Genomic DNA, 13,151 nt, shown 5'->3' with positions numbered 1-13,151 from the left:
AAAATACCCCCAAAAACAAATTCAACCCACCCAATAAGACAAATTAGGAAGATATTCTGCCATATACAAAAGGGTGGGCTGGTCTGCTAATATAGAAGTTGTAAGCCAGGATGCTTGACAGAATTGATATTACTGGAAGAGAAAGTAGATGTTGCCCATAGAAAGGAATGAATATTTAGAGGCCAATAATGTTTTTTAAGAGGATGAATTTCAGTTCCATTTGCCTTTGCATCTTTTTTAATGTCTTTAGCACTAATTGACATTTCTGAGGAATTCTTCTTCTTTATTGACCATTTATTGTTTGGTGTCCACTGGGTTAGTTTTGTAAGCATCACTAAACTGCAAATTAGCCCTGATAAAAAAAAAATCACTTTTAATTTCCTTCCCCCCAAATTGAAAAGTGCACGCTCACACCTGACTAAATGATCACGTGTCAACGACAAATGAGGCATATAACTAAAATTATGTCTGAGGGGACGATACATAAAACATTATAAAATATCATAACATGAGTTATAATAATGTTAACAATTTATTCTCAACTTTTTAGCTTTTTATTTGCACAATTTATTTGTAATTGATACCAGTTTATTGATTTAAGATGATATTATTACATTCAGAATTCAGAATGTGCAGAATGTATGTTGAGATAAATGCAGATAGTGAAATTTGCTGATGTGTTATTGGTCACGTTACACTTGCTGTTGAATACATCTTACAAAATTATATATATATATATATATATATATATATATATATATATATATATATATATATATATATATATATACTATAAGTAAGGTTATATCTAGAACACTTTTTAGAAAGATAAAATGCTAACAAATAAAATTTAATAAAGGAACAGGTTTTCTAATGATACCTTAAAAAACTGAAATTCATTTATCTCAATGGCACTCATCAAAGAGCTGCAACTTTTGTCTTCTTTTCAGTGTAAAATACCCATTTAATGTGGCTTTTAAATCTTCCATAGTATTTGTAATATGTGTGATATTCTTCTGACTCCTTTCATTGAAATTGGGGTTAGAGCCCTGAATCTTGTTCCTTGTTTAAGTGTAATTAGTGATTCAGCTGGTCCTATTCTAAGTCATGTGAGTATTATTTCATATCTTCTGTTGCTCCCCCATACTCCTACTGACCCAACTAGTTTCTGTATTGTATACAGATGTCAACCTTGGTGTTCATTGGTGTTCCTACACTTTTTGCAATTTTGATTTATTCTAATTTTCTTCCTTGCTGATAGAAAACTTACCGCCATCTCCAACGATAAGGATTCCAGCCTCTCTGATACTAAGAACCAAAAACTTATGTATGCAAAGCAAATAATTTCACTGTACTTACTTTTACTGCATATTCAGATAGTCTGATTCTGATAGCAATGTCACAGAACAACTAAAAGATCTCTCAGAACAACATATTTTGTTTAAATTATTTAAAGATTATTTTTTTTAAAAATTATAAATTATTTATTATTTAAAAAAAACCTTAAAATTAAAATTATAAATTGGTAAAAAAATAAATAAATAAATAAATAAAAAATAGAATTGAATAGTAAAATAGTAAAATAGAATTGAATGAAATAAAATAAACACCAAAAAAATACTGACCACTAGAGAGCGACACCATGAATGAATACAAACAGTCGCATATTGATGATGTCACGTAATGCTGACGCTTAACTTTGACTGGGATATCCACCGTTAGCTATAGTGTGGTGATATAATCCCAAAGCTGTACAAAATGACTACTATGTTCGCAGACACGATACTTATCGTCTTCATATCTGTTTGCACCGCGTTGCTGGCTGAAGGTAATTAAACGTTACTATTTGACGAGGTCAGGAGATAAATTGCATGCAGTTAGCGACACATAGCGATACATGGATCAGTTTAACCACATATGTCTAACTAGTTTAGTGATTTTTTCGAGCTTGATGTCTTCTTTGTTTTTGAATTGTTCAGGTATAACATGGGTGTTAGTTTACCGCACAGACAAGTACAAGAGGCTCAAAGCTGAAGTAGAAAAGCAAAGCAAAAAGCGTAAGTATTAACTAAAATTGGCATCTAATTGCATATAAACACTGTGATTGATGCCATGAGCATCTACAGATCCTTTGAGTTCATTTCTTTTTTTTTTTCTTATGTGTTTTAAGTGGAGAAGAAGAAAGAGACGATTACAGAGTCTGCTGGACGTCAACAGAAGAAAAAGATCGGCAAGTGAAAAGCTGCACGATTTTATTTATTTACCAATATTATTTTTTATCCTTTCCAGCTTAGTTACAGTTGAGATGAGTAACTGATGGCTTAGAGTAGTGTTCAGAAACCCAACAGTGGCAAGATTTGATATGAATGGGATCTGATCTCACAGCATACAGAGTTCAGAGCACTGCTAAGCCTCCACTGTGCAGTTAATAGTCAAGTCAAGAAGCTTTTATTGTCATTTCAACCATATATAGCAGTACACAGTGAAATGAGGCATCGTTTCTTGAGGACCATGGTGCTACATAAAACAAAGACAATGCTAAGGACTTAGTAAGTTAGTCTTAGATATATAAAGTGCAACTGTGCAACCTGGTGTAAACAGTGCAGACAGGAAAAAAGACAGTGCAGACAAAAAATTACAAGAAAATACTCAAAAGACAATAAACAGAAACAGCTCTGACCGGTGTAAATGCTGTATGGTCAAACAATATTGCGAGTGCAGAAATACTAGAATGAACACAGTGTTATAGCAGCAGGTCCCTGAGATAATGTAAAGGATTGTGCAAAACAGCAAACGATATAATATTGTACAGAAGGTGCCATATGTCCCAATATGTAAGGAAACACTTTCAGATAGTCTTTAAGAATGGCTTTCACAAAAGAAAAAATAATGCTATTTGTATTGCCAAATTGCAATTACATGCATAACACCAGATGTGTTAAAAAAAATTTACAGCATGAGTAAGAGAAACCTGCCCATATATATTTTCCTTCCGTAATATTGGTGTTATTTGTTCTGTGGAATGACAGTTGTGCAGAATGCTAAAAGAGGTAGAAATAAATTTTAAGTTTTAATTTTAATTTTTTTTTTTTGCTCTGGTCAAACAGAAAGGCAAGAGGAGAAACTCAAGAACAACAACCGAGACCTGTCAATGGTGAAACAATCTTATTTGATACAGCTACCATGTCATTTATATCTTCATTTTATTTTTATTTTTTTTGTATTTCAACTCGCTGCCTTAAACAGAAATTATTTTTCATCATAGGTCAGAATGAAGTCCATGTTTGCCATTGGTTTCTGCTTTACAGCATTAATGGGCATGTTCAATTCAATGTAAGTTGATTATGATTATTTTTAAGTATTAGTCCACAGATAAGTTGTTTGTTCCTAATAGAGTTGAATGCAGATCCAATGATTTAAGCATCAGATTTACTTTCCAATTTTTATTTCTCTTCAGCTTTGATGGGCGGGTTGTAGCAAAGCTACCGTTTGTTCCCTTGTCCTACATCCAAGGCCTTTCTCATCGCAATCTTCTGGGTGAAGATTACACTGACTGCTCTTTCATCTTCCTCTATATTCTGTGCACCATGTCTATTAGACAGGTAATGCTCAACACCTTTGCCACAGGTTCAAAGAGGAAAGTCACAAGAGTGTGATTCAACGGCTTCAGTTATGTGTTGGCTATAATCTCTTAGAAAATCTGTGCGTTGAAACTGCATGATAAGGTTGCAATTAATACTACTGTATATGTGTAGTGTATTTATTATCTCAGTTGTAGTGAAAAATACTTTTCCTGTCTCTCATTCAGAACATCCAGAAGATGCTGGGCTTGGCTCCATCTCGTGCAGCCACCAAACAAGCTGGAGGGTTTTTGGGACCCCCTCCACAAGCTGCCAAGTTCTCATAAACATGTTAGACAATACACAGGTTCTCTTTTTTGGTTGTAGACATACTTTGGGTAGACTTGAAGCAAAATTATATATTAAAATGCAGTAGCTTCCTGGTTACCTCACTGTACATATTGTTTCCATGTTTAAATTTGACAATGATTTTATTCAAACTCCAAATATTTAGAATAGTTCAATAATGGCAAATAGTCTTTCTTTAAATGGTTTTGGTTAATTAATCACATTTTGCATACTGTGTGAAGGTGGAACTGCTAAACGTAGATTATTTAACAGTTTCATTATGGCTGGGTCACCTGTGCTTGTCAAAAGGAGGGAAATAGACCATGCTTTAAAAAATACTTTCGTTATTTTATAAAGGTCTCCTTTCAATTAAATATGACACTTTCACTAGAAACTATTTAAATGTAAACGATAACAGTGCTATGTCAAAATAGACCCTTATTAGAAATTGTTGTTTCTTCTAAAAGTTTTATATGGCATTTTCTAATATATTAAACATTATAACGTATAAGAGGCCAACTATTTCAGTGTTGGGCCCCACTGGTATTGTGTGATATTTTTGTCAGCTTATTTCAGGCATGGGGACATTTAGGCAGCTTGGGAGCACTGTACTTTTTGATCTCACCAGCTTTGATTATTTCAACCTGCATGCTACGGATGTTAAGGAGTATTCACCTGGATAAATAGAAGAAAAAAAATCACAGAAAGGTTTTCATTTTAATTTTATTACCATGTGCATGTAATTCTGATTTCTATATCAATGGGTCATTACATAACTGCACTACATAATGATATATGTTAGTATGCTCTTTTGACCTACCTGATAAACTGTCATGTGTTCTCCACTTTCTTTATTTGACATGTAAGACTAATATTTGGTATGGATTTTATTTATGCATATGTGTGAATGTGTTTATTAGATTAAAAGAGATTAAATTGTGTGGATTCTATTGCTTTAAGTTCACTTTTATAATTATTTTATGGCGTTTACACTTGGTGAATAAAGTGGTAAAGTTATCTTGCATAGATCAGTGACTTTTTTTTTGTAAAAAAAAAAAAAAGTTACGCTCTTGGTCAGATGTACAGTACACATAGCATCATCTCATTTAAGAAGCAGCAAAGACAAATCTGTGTGTTGGGGGGGAAAGCAAACATTTTATGTGTTAATGGAATTGTATCATTTTTAAGTGCACAATTCAATACAACAAAGGTGGATGACATAAACCTGATGTGTGCATGGTAAAAAGGATTAGATCTAAAACCAGATTACTAGTCTAGTCAGATTACTAGACCAGATCCTTAGGTCTGGAGTAAACCCTGAGCTTCACATTTTTCTCTATGCACCTATGTCAATTCAGTAAGATCTGATGATTTGGTGTGTTAGAAGCAGGTATGGTGTTAATTAAAGGGTACAGCAATAGCATGGTTGGGAAGTATATATACCATGTTGCTATAAAGTGTTACTTGGTTGCACAAAGAAACCTAGAAAATGTAGAAATCCTTCAAAATATCAGCACACCAAGAAACCTTTGTGTACTTTTGACCCACTTAAGACGTGCAACTTCTTTGATGATGCAATGGAAGATCAAAATCCAGATCATAAAATCGCAAGATACAAAAGTGTATTGACTGAAAATTGGTTGGATGATAGTGTATGAAAAGCACAAGTGCTGACGTGCCAATAAAATGAACCAGTGAAAGAACCTGGTTAACGCCAGCCCACTGTGTTATATAATCATGGTCTGATAAGTGGATTTCTGAGGGACTATAACTTCTCTCAGCTCACAAACTTCACGGCCATTTCTGCTGTCAGAAGGGTGACGTGTAGCTCAAGACCTACTGAATCTGCACAGACACTAAAGAAGCCAAGTCTCACACTTCAAGGTAACGTTAAATTTGCTGAAATGATTTGAAGGCAAACCTAAATATCGAATGCATGACGGAAATTATCGTCGTTATTGTGAAGCGTAAAGCGAGCTAGCTTCCATGGAATTTAACTTGCTACTGACATTTCGCAAATAAATTTTTTTCTGCTTCAGTTTATGATTTTCTTTTTTAAATGTGTTTCGGAGATTTTTAGGGTCGTTTTTACGACTTCCATTGTAGTCTGGACATGATCAGGAGGCGTGAGGGTTGTTTTTCCCCCCTCACATGTTAGCATACTGGTTAGCTTAGTGCTAGCAAAGTGGGGCGTGTAAAAAATCTTATCTCTAAACCCCTTCCTGCTGAGGCCCTACAGGCCATGCTGTGGAAAGGCAGGGAGAAAATGGGGCATGCAGAAATGTCCCAAACAGACCAAAGTGAACAGACATTATCAATGAGAATGAACATTGTCTTGGGTCAGATTACTGGCAGAACAACCTGTTCTACAATAATCCACTGCAACAAATGTTGAGCTTTGTTAGACAGCACAAATAATCTAGGTTCTAATAAACAATATTTTCTTTGTGAGCAGTTTAAAATGGCTCAGACACCACTTCTTTCCCTGCCTGAGTTTCACAATGTTTCTACTGGGGGTCTGGTTGTGAAAGAGGCTCTGAACTTCTGGGGTGGAGCTCGAGTTCAAGGCAAGAACACGAACAACTCTGAGCCAGTGTATGAACCAGCAACTGGTAAGTTTTTTTTTCCATGTGTAGTAACGTATCGTAAATCTACACCAATTTTTTGCATGATGGTGTTTAGTGCTACTTGTCACTGATTAACTGTTGCCTGCATGTTGCTTTGCAGGTTATAGGTCATATGTAAAATATATTCCAGCCAAAGACAAATTTCTGTAAATTTATAAACATACTGGAGTGTATGTTAAACAAAACCTCGCTTTCTCCAGGCCGTGTGCTGTGTGATATGATTCCTTGTGGGGAGGAGGAGGTCGATCAGGCCATAAAGGCTGCACACACTGCCTACCTAAAATGGAGTAAACTTGCCGGCATAGAGAGAGCTCGGATCCTGCTGGAGGCTGCACGTATTATTAGGGTAAATATTCACAACAAAACCCAATGGTCCTAATTACAGATACTATCCAGTATCTTCTAAATAGTGTGTAGATATATTTGTGTTTCTAAGAATGTATAAATTTAAAGGGCTAATGCAATGCACAAAAAAGTATGTGGTTCTGAACAGAGTTGGGACATTTGGCACCCTATTTAAAATATTATATCGTTTGCATTATCTCGGGTAACTTAACAGTATGTGGTTTCTTTTTTTGTGAAATACAGTTCTAAAATACAGTCCTAATTAATTTAATAATAAACCAATCTTAATCCCGCATCACTGAAGCCGTTTAGGTTTGATGCCAAAATAACCATGACACAATGGGTTAGAATGTCAGCTTTTATTTCCAGATATTTAAATGGTGCTGTGTTAAACAATTTGGCACCTCTTTTTTTTTTTTTTAAACCCACACAAATTATCAAAAATATGGATCTGTGTATTTTGCTGCCTAGGTGTGCAACAGTCCATGACCTAACCAACAAGTGTAAACTTTATTCCTTGTTGCTTTAACAGGAGCGCAGAGATCAGATAGCTGTGCTGGAAGTGATCAACAATGGAAAAAGTATAACTGAGGCTAAGGTGGACATTGATGTGGCCTGGCAGTGTATTGAGTACTATGCTGGAATTGCTCCCACACTATCAGGTATATTTAGCTGTAAATTGTCAAACCACTACAGCATTTCTTATTAATGGAGTACTCAGAATACATCTCCTAAGCGAAATAATGCTTTAGAAAATAACAATTTTTTTCTGCAGTAATATAGATTTGTGTGTTTGTGTCAGGCCAGCACATTCAGCTTCCCGGAGGCTCTTTTGCCTACACTCGTAGAGAGCCACTGGGTGTATGTGTGGGAATCGGTGCCTGGAACTATCCTTTCCAGATTGCTGCATGGAAATCAGCCCCAGCTCTAGCGTGTGGTATGTGAGCAATGTTAAATCTTACTTATGCTAAACTAATAAGAATATCCAGTATGGTATTAATTGAAAAGTGTAGCTGGATTTGTAACTGAATTACTGTCTGTTATGGTTTCACTTGCACAGGTAATGCCATGGTGTTTAAGCCATCTCCCATGACTCCACTCACAGCAGTCATTTTAGCAGAGATCTATAAAGAAGCTGGCGTGCCAGACGGGCTGTTTAATGTGGTGCAGGGTGCAGCCGAGACCGGATCACTGCTGTGCCACCACCCCATGGTGGCCAAAGTGTCGTTCACTGGTAGTGTGCCTACTGGCAAGAAGGTAAAAAAGCTAGAAGGATTTGCTATTGGAAAAGGTTTTGTACTATTGTTTTGCTCTGTAGTGTGATGATCATATGTTAGTTATCATTTTATTTTTATGAAATGGTTCTCAATAATAGCAGCAACATTTCAATCATGTTGATTTAATGAAATATTATCTATGGATTGTTTTATATTTAACACATTCTTTAGGTTTGCTTGCATGTATTGGAGAATATACAGTAGCTCTGTTGCACCACACTGAACTGTTTTTAGGTGGCCCAGTTATCACAAATATAAACATTTAACACTGAAGCATACAGTATGACTGGTTCCAATTGCATTATATAGGATTCTTGCTTTGGCAAAAGGTTTAATGTGTTGATGTGAGTGCAAGGAATGCTGAAACCAAGGGAAAAGTGTGGACATATCGGATTCATTATTTTATTTATTTAACCCACGAGTAATTGACTTAATTCAACTGCTATCACAGTTCACGTTTATTTACTACAACCTGCTTGATTTCATCCAGGAGCTTTTACTATATTTCTTTTGCCAAGTAATGTTAACATGTCTGAACTTTTAGAAGTTTCAGTTTCACTGAAAGTAAATCTTATCTTTCTTGAATCATCTATTGAAAATGATATAGCAAAATTGAAATGTATATATTTAAAATCCTTGTTTAATTTCACTTGAACAGTTAGCTGAGATATTCACTAAGTGAACATGATCTCAAATCCCTAAAATGTTTAAGTGCAAATAGTATATAGTGGATTTGAGGTAAAATGTTAAAACTAGAATGTTTATATCCAAGGTATTGTTGTAGAATATTAAATCATACTGTATTTGTTTGTCTGTAAGGTCATGGAGATGTCCGCAAAAGGTGTGAAGCAAGTGACACTGGAGTTAGGTGGAAAGTCACCACTTATCATCTTTAAGGACTGTGAGCTGGAGAATGCTATCAGAGGGGCTTTAATGGCTAACTTCCTCACCCAGGGAGAGGTAATTAGGCATTAACATCAGCTTTCTTTAAAATAAATAATCCCAAAGGTGATAATATTGGTTAAAGTACACTATATGGACAAAAGTTTCTTTACAACTAATCATATACAGATATATGTTGATCTTGCACAAAATAAGCAAATCCCAAACTAGTGAAGGGCCTTCTCAGAAAGGTGGATGTTTTTATAACAACAAAATGGTAATTCAGTCTAGAATGTGAAGTTTAAAAAGCATATAGATGTTCTGTTCATGTGTCCACAAACCAAGTTCCTTTTGCCCTCTGTTTTAGTTGTTCTTGTTGTCATAATTTTATGAATGACCTTAGTGTTTTGGCTGATGCAGGTGTGTTGCAATGGGACACGGGTGTTCGTGCAGAGGGATATTATGAAACCATTTATAGAGGAGATTGTGAAGAGAACAAAGGCCATTGCTGTTGGAGATCCTCTACAAGATGGGACACGGATGGGTGCTCTGATTAGCAAACCCCACATGGAGAAAGTGCTGGGTTTTATAAACCAAGCTAAAGAACAGGTACTATTAATAAAGGTGTTGGATAAATGATTTAAATGTCCGATTATTGGGTAGATTTTTCTTGACCTCAGTATAAATTGATTTGGTACATGTTCAATTTTTCTACTTCAGTAAGTAGTAAATAGGTCTTTAGAGAATGACTTAAGGATTATCTAATTTTAATTAAAAAAAAATCTGCCCCTCATCATTAAAACACAAATGTTGTTAAGATAAACAAACAAGAAGTTGGTATGTACCTATTTTAAAATTCTTCATGGAAAAAGTTACTATCATTGTATAGAACACACAAGGATGTGGTTCTGGAGGAATTTTGTACATTGGAGCATTTCTGGTTGATCTAATTACTGTATATACAAATTTGCAGAATGGACTGTACACAGTGGTGATTGCAACACGTTTTGATAGAAATGTAGCTTTAATGTCTCAAATCTTCTATCAGGGAGCCAAGGTGTTATGTGGTGGAGAGCCATTTGTTTCCAGTGACCCCAAACTTAAAGGAGGCTACTTCTTGTCCCCATGTGTTCTGGGTAATTAATGTGTTTTTTATTGTATCTGATTTGGCCTCTAGCTAAACAACACTAACCTTTGTGTGTTACTAGCCAACAAATTTTATTCCATTATTTTGTTTTAAAAGTAATAACACTGACCAAGACGAGATGCAAATAATGTAGTCGTGCATGCATTTGTCTGCTACAAACCTGGGAAGGTTTGTAATTTATATTTCATTTGTTTGCTTGTCTCTTTTTGGCATAATGCTATATTTAATGTTAACTTCTAATCGGCACTAGAGAGCTATTTTTAAAAGCTAACTTTTTCATATTATAAGCATGGTCCCTAATTTAATCTAAAATAAGCTTTCCAGCAATACACAAGTGAATGTATTTCTTTTATATGTTGTTATATTCATAGATAACTGCAGGGATGACATGACCTGTGTGAAAGAGGAAATCTTTGGGCCTGTGATGTCCATTATGCCATTTGACACTGAAGAGGAAGTTTTGCAAAGAGCCAACAACACAACTTTTGGTTTGGCATCTGGAGTCTTTACCAGGTGAAGTCTCACACCAGGGTCTCCTTCAGATGACCTCATGATCAGTGTGTGTGTGTGTGGGGGGGGGGGGTGTTTACCTTCCCGTCTACATTTTAACATGTTGTCTTGTATACTTTCAGAGATATTTCTAGAGCACACAGAGTGGCTGAAAATCTTCAAGCAGGGACATGCTTCATCAATAATTATAATGTGAGTCCAGTGGAGGTCCCATTTGGAGGCTACAAGATGTCAGGTAGGACTGCAGGCAGTACTATTATTTAATGCCCGAATAATAGCAACAAATACTTCTCTTTCCAAATAAATCTTCATTTACTCATTTATGTAAATTACAGCCATGAGACTCAGCAGAAAACTTTTTTCTTTCTCTCTCACTCCAGGTTTTGGCAGAGAAAATGGTATGGTGACTGTTGAGTATTATTCCCAGCTGAAAACTGTTGTGGTGGAAATGGGAGATGTTGACAACCACTTTTAAAAGACCGTTATGTCTTCAGTAAAGTGACCGTCTTGACATTCAACAGTAAAGCTGTGCTGATGTTTAGTAAATATGAACCCACAGGTGACTGTTAAGTCAACATATTCCTGACTGTCCACTTTTGAATATGTGAAAATAGTTCTGAGCCAAAACCATATCATATAGCAAGTGCCTAAAACACTAAGGTTATATTTGCATTTAAGATTTTCTTACTGCATTTGTACAGTACACCATGTAAGCAATATTTGTAGCAAGTTCATTTGCATTTTCAGTATAGGAAACATCTAGACATTTGTGAAAGAGAGCAGATGGTTGTGAGAATTATCCAACAGTGTAAACTGTGTTGTGGAATGTCAGTTTTTACTGAAAATAAACACATTTCTATCATTTGGAATTGATTTTTGTCTGTATTTGCCTAATTCTGACCTCTACGTCAGATTTCTGACTTCTGGTATAAGACTCGAGTCTGAGGAATACATCCCTGCCCTACAGAGGGTTAAAAAAGAATCAGAAGATTGCCATCTCCAGCTTTCTTGATCTGCTAAACCATGCTTAGAAAAGGGAACCATTTTGTTTCATATGATGTGAGGAATCTCAGCAAAATTCATCAATGTCCAACCATACGAACAACAATCAAGTGATTACATCATAGGTTTATCAAGTTTCCGTACAATAACACTAACAATATAACAACATGGGGTGCTATTTATCATATGTCCATAACTACACTAAAAACTAAATAATATACAAAGTGTATTAAAAGGTTACACAACACTAAATTTACAAAGTAAATGAAACATATTTTTTTTCCATGTGAAAGTACAATGAATAAAATATTAAATAAAAGATAATCAAATATAAGGAAAATAAAATGTTACAATAACCTAGTACCATACAGCTTTCAATTAAATTATCCCCAAATCAATATTAGCTGTTGGTGTAGGATTTTCTTCATATTTTCCTGGTATCATCTGACTGCCCAATTGCTAAACGGTATCGATCAGGAGAGAGGTATAAAAGAATTTTCAAAACAGTTGATGTACTATGGAACATTGCAAAGTCCTTCATCAACAAATAGTGAAAATGGATCACTATAGTGACATCAACAACAAAAGAAGCTCCTCCAAATTTAAAAAAGGATGAGACAAAAATTTAACAGGGAGGATACCAAGAGACCTATGTCAGCAACAGCTGCATTAGTATGAATGGCAATTCTTCTCTGCGCGTGAACACGATCTATCGTATTTATGTGCAATCTCACACAAAAAATACAAGCTCAAATGAATCACCCCAAACCCTATGGCAAAATGTATTATGATCTGACAGAGGATTTTGAAAATATAATATATAATCACCAAAAGATCACCATGCCTACAGTGTACCATGGTGGTGGCATCATCATGCATTAGAATTACTTTTCTTTAGACAGAACTGGGGATTTTATCAAATTGGAGGGAATCATGTTCAGCTGCAAGTACTCATTGATTTTAGTGCAAAACCTTTTAGTGTGTACTACTAAGCTGAAGATGAAAACAAATTTCACCTTTCACCAAACATTTAAATTCACAAACAATTACAAGATCACGTTTTGAATGAACCTAAGCACAAACCTGAAACCAACTAAACATTTTGGGGCTTTCTAAAGCTATCCGTGCACATGAGATTTGATGGATCTAGAATGTTTTTACGAGAATGTATTATTATTTTTATACAAAAAAAAGTTTTTAAATACATCTACTTTAACATTTATGCCCTTATCCAGAGCGACAACACAAAAGAACAACAGTGCTTTTAACTCTCTATCGATGAATACGTCAACCTAAAAATTGTTCAGGTTTTTTTTTTAAAAAACATACATAAACATAAAATATTTAGCAGAAACATGGAAGTAGGTTGCAGATCTGTTCCAATGAAACTAGTTTAAGTTTATTTGGTAAAAACAACAAGGCTATAACCTGCCATATATATAGTCATATTCTG

At 35.1% G+C, this 13,151-nt stretch overlaps 2 protein-coding genes across 2 annotated transcripts; both read left to right on the top strand.

Moving 5' to 3' along the window:
* The first annotated feature begins 1,666 nt into the window (after nucleotides 1–1,666).
* tmco1 (transmembrane and coiled-coil domains 1) lies at nucleotides 1,667–4,849 on the top strand. Its single transcript, XM_027166513.2, has 7 exons — nucleotides 1,667–1,828; nucleotides 1,980–2,057; nucleotides 2,171–2,230; nucleotides 3,108–3,154; nucleotides 3,266–3,333; nucleotides 3,458–3,602; nucleotides 3,809–4,849. Exons 1-7 carry the CDS (start codon nucleotides 1,759–1,761, stop codon nucleotides 3,905–3,907), a joined length of 567 nt encoding a protein of 188 aa, XP_027022314.1. The 5' UTR covers nucleotides 1,667–1,758; the 3' UTR covers nucleotides 3,908–4,849.
* A 784-nt stretch (nucleotides 4,850–5,633) lies between these two features.
* Nucleotides 5,634–11,558, top strand: aldh9a1a.1 (aldehyde dehydrogenase 9 family, member A1a, tandem duplicate 1). The gene is made up of 12 exons (XM_027166511.2): nucleotides 5,634–5,792; nucleotides 6,364–6,520; nucleotides 6,736–6,881; nucleotides 7,413–7,542; nucleotides 7,683–7,817; nucleotides 7,941–8,137; nucleotides 8,977–9,117; nucleotides 9,460–9,648; nucleotides 10,088–10,175; nucleotides 10,558–10,699; nucleotides 10,819–10,931; nucleotides 11,077–11,558. Exons 2-12 carry the CDS (start codon nucleotides 6,370–6,372, stop codon nucleotides 11,169–11,171), a joined length of 1,527 nt encoding a protein of 508 aa, XP_027022312.1. The 5' UTR covers nucleotides 5,634–5,792; nucleotides 6,364–6,369; the 3' UTR covers nucleotides 11,172–11,558.
* Nucleotides 11,559–13,151: the final 1,593 nt, after the last annotated feature.

The sequence above is a fragment of the Tachysurus fulvidraco genome, chromosome 14 (genome assembly GCF_022655615.1).
Source record: "Tachysurus fulvidraco isolate hzauxx_2018 chromosome 14, HZAU_PFXX_2.0, whole genome shotgun sequence".
NCBI lineage: Eukaryota > Metazoa > Chordata > Actinopteri > Siluriformes > Bagridae > Tachysurus > Tachysurus fulvidraco.
The sequence above is the reverse complement of the archived record's forward strand: the minus strand, read 5'-3'. Positions and strand labels throughout refer to the sequence as shown.

Bases quoted from the DNA above. Each gene is read 5' to 3' on its own strand.
- tmco1 (XM_027166513.2), top strand. From the start codon at position 1,759: ATGACTACTATGTTCGCAGACACGATACTTATCGTCTTCATATCTGTT. The intron at 2,058-2,170 runs GTAAGTATTAAC...ATGTGTTTTAAG, and splicing joins AGAAAAGCAAAGCAAAAAGC to TGGAGAAGAAGAAAGAGACG. The intron at 2,231-3,107 runs GCAAGTGAAAAG...CTGGTCAAACAG, and splicing joins TCAACAGAAGAAAAAGATCG to AAAGGCAAGAGGAGAAACTC.
- aldh9a1a.1 (XM_027166511.2), top strand. From the start codon at position 6,370: ATGGCTCAGACACCACTTCTTTCCCTGCCTGAGTTTCACAATGTTTCT. The intron at 9,649-10,087 runs GTACTATTAATA...ATCTTCTATCAG, and splicing joins TAAACCAAGCTAAAGAACAG to GGAGCCAAGGTGTTATGTGG. The intron at 10,176-10,557 runs GTAATTAATGTG...TTATATTCATAG, and splicing joins CTTGTCCCCATGTGTTCTGG to ATAACTGCAGGGATGACATG.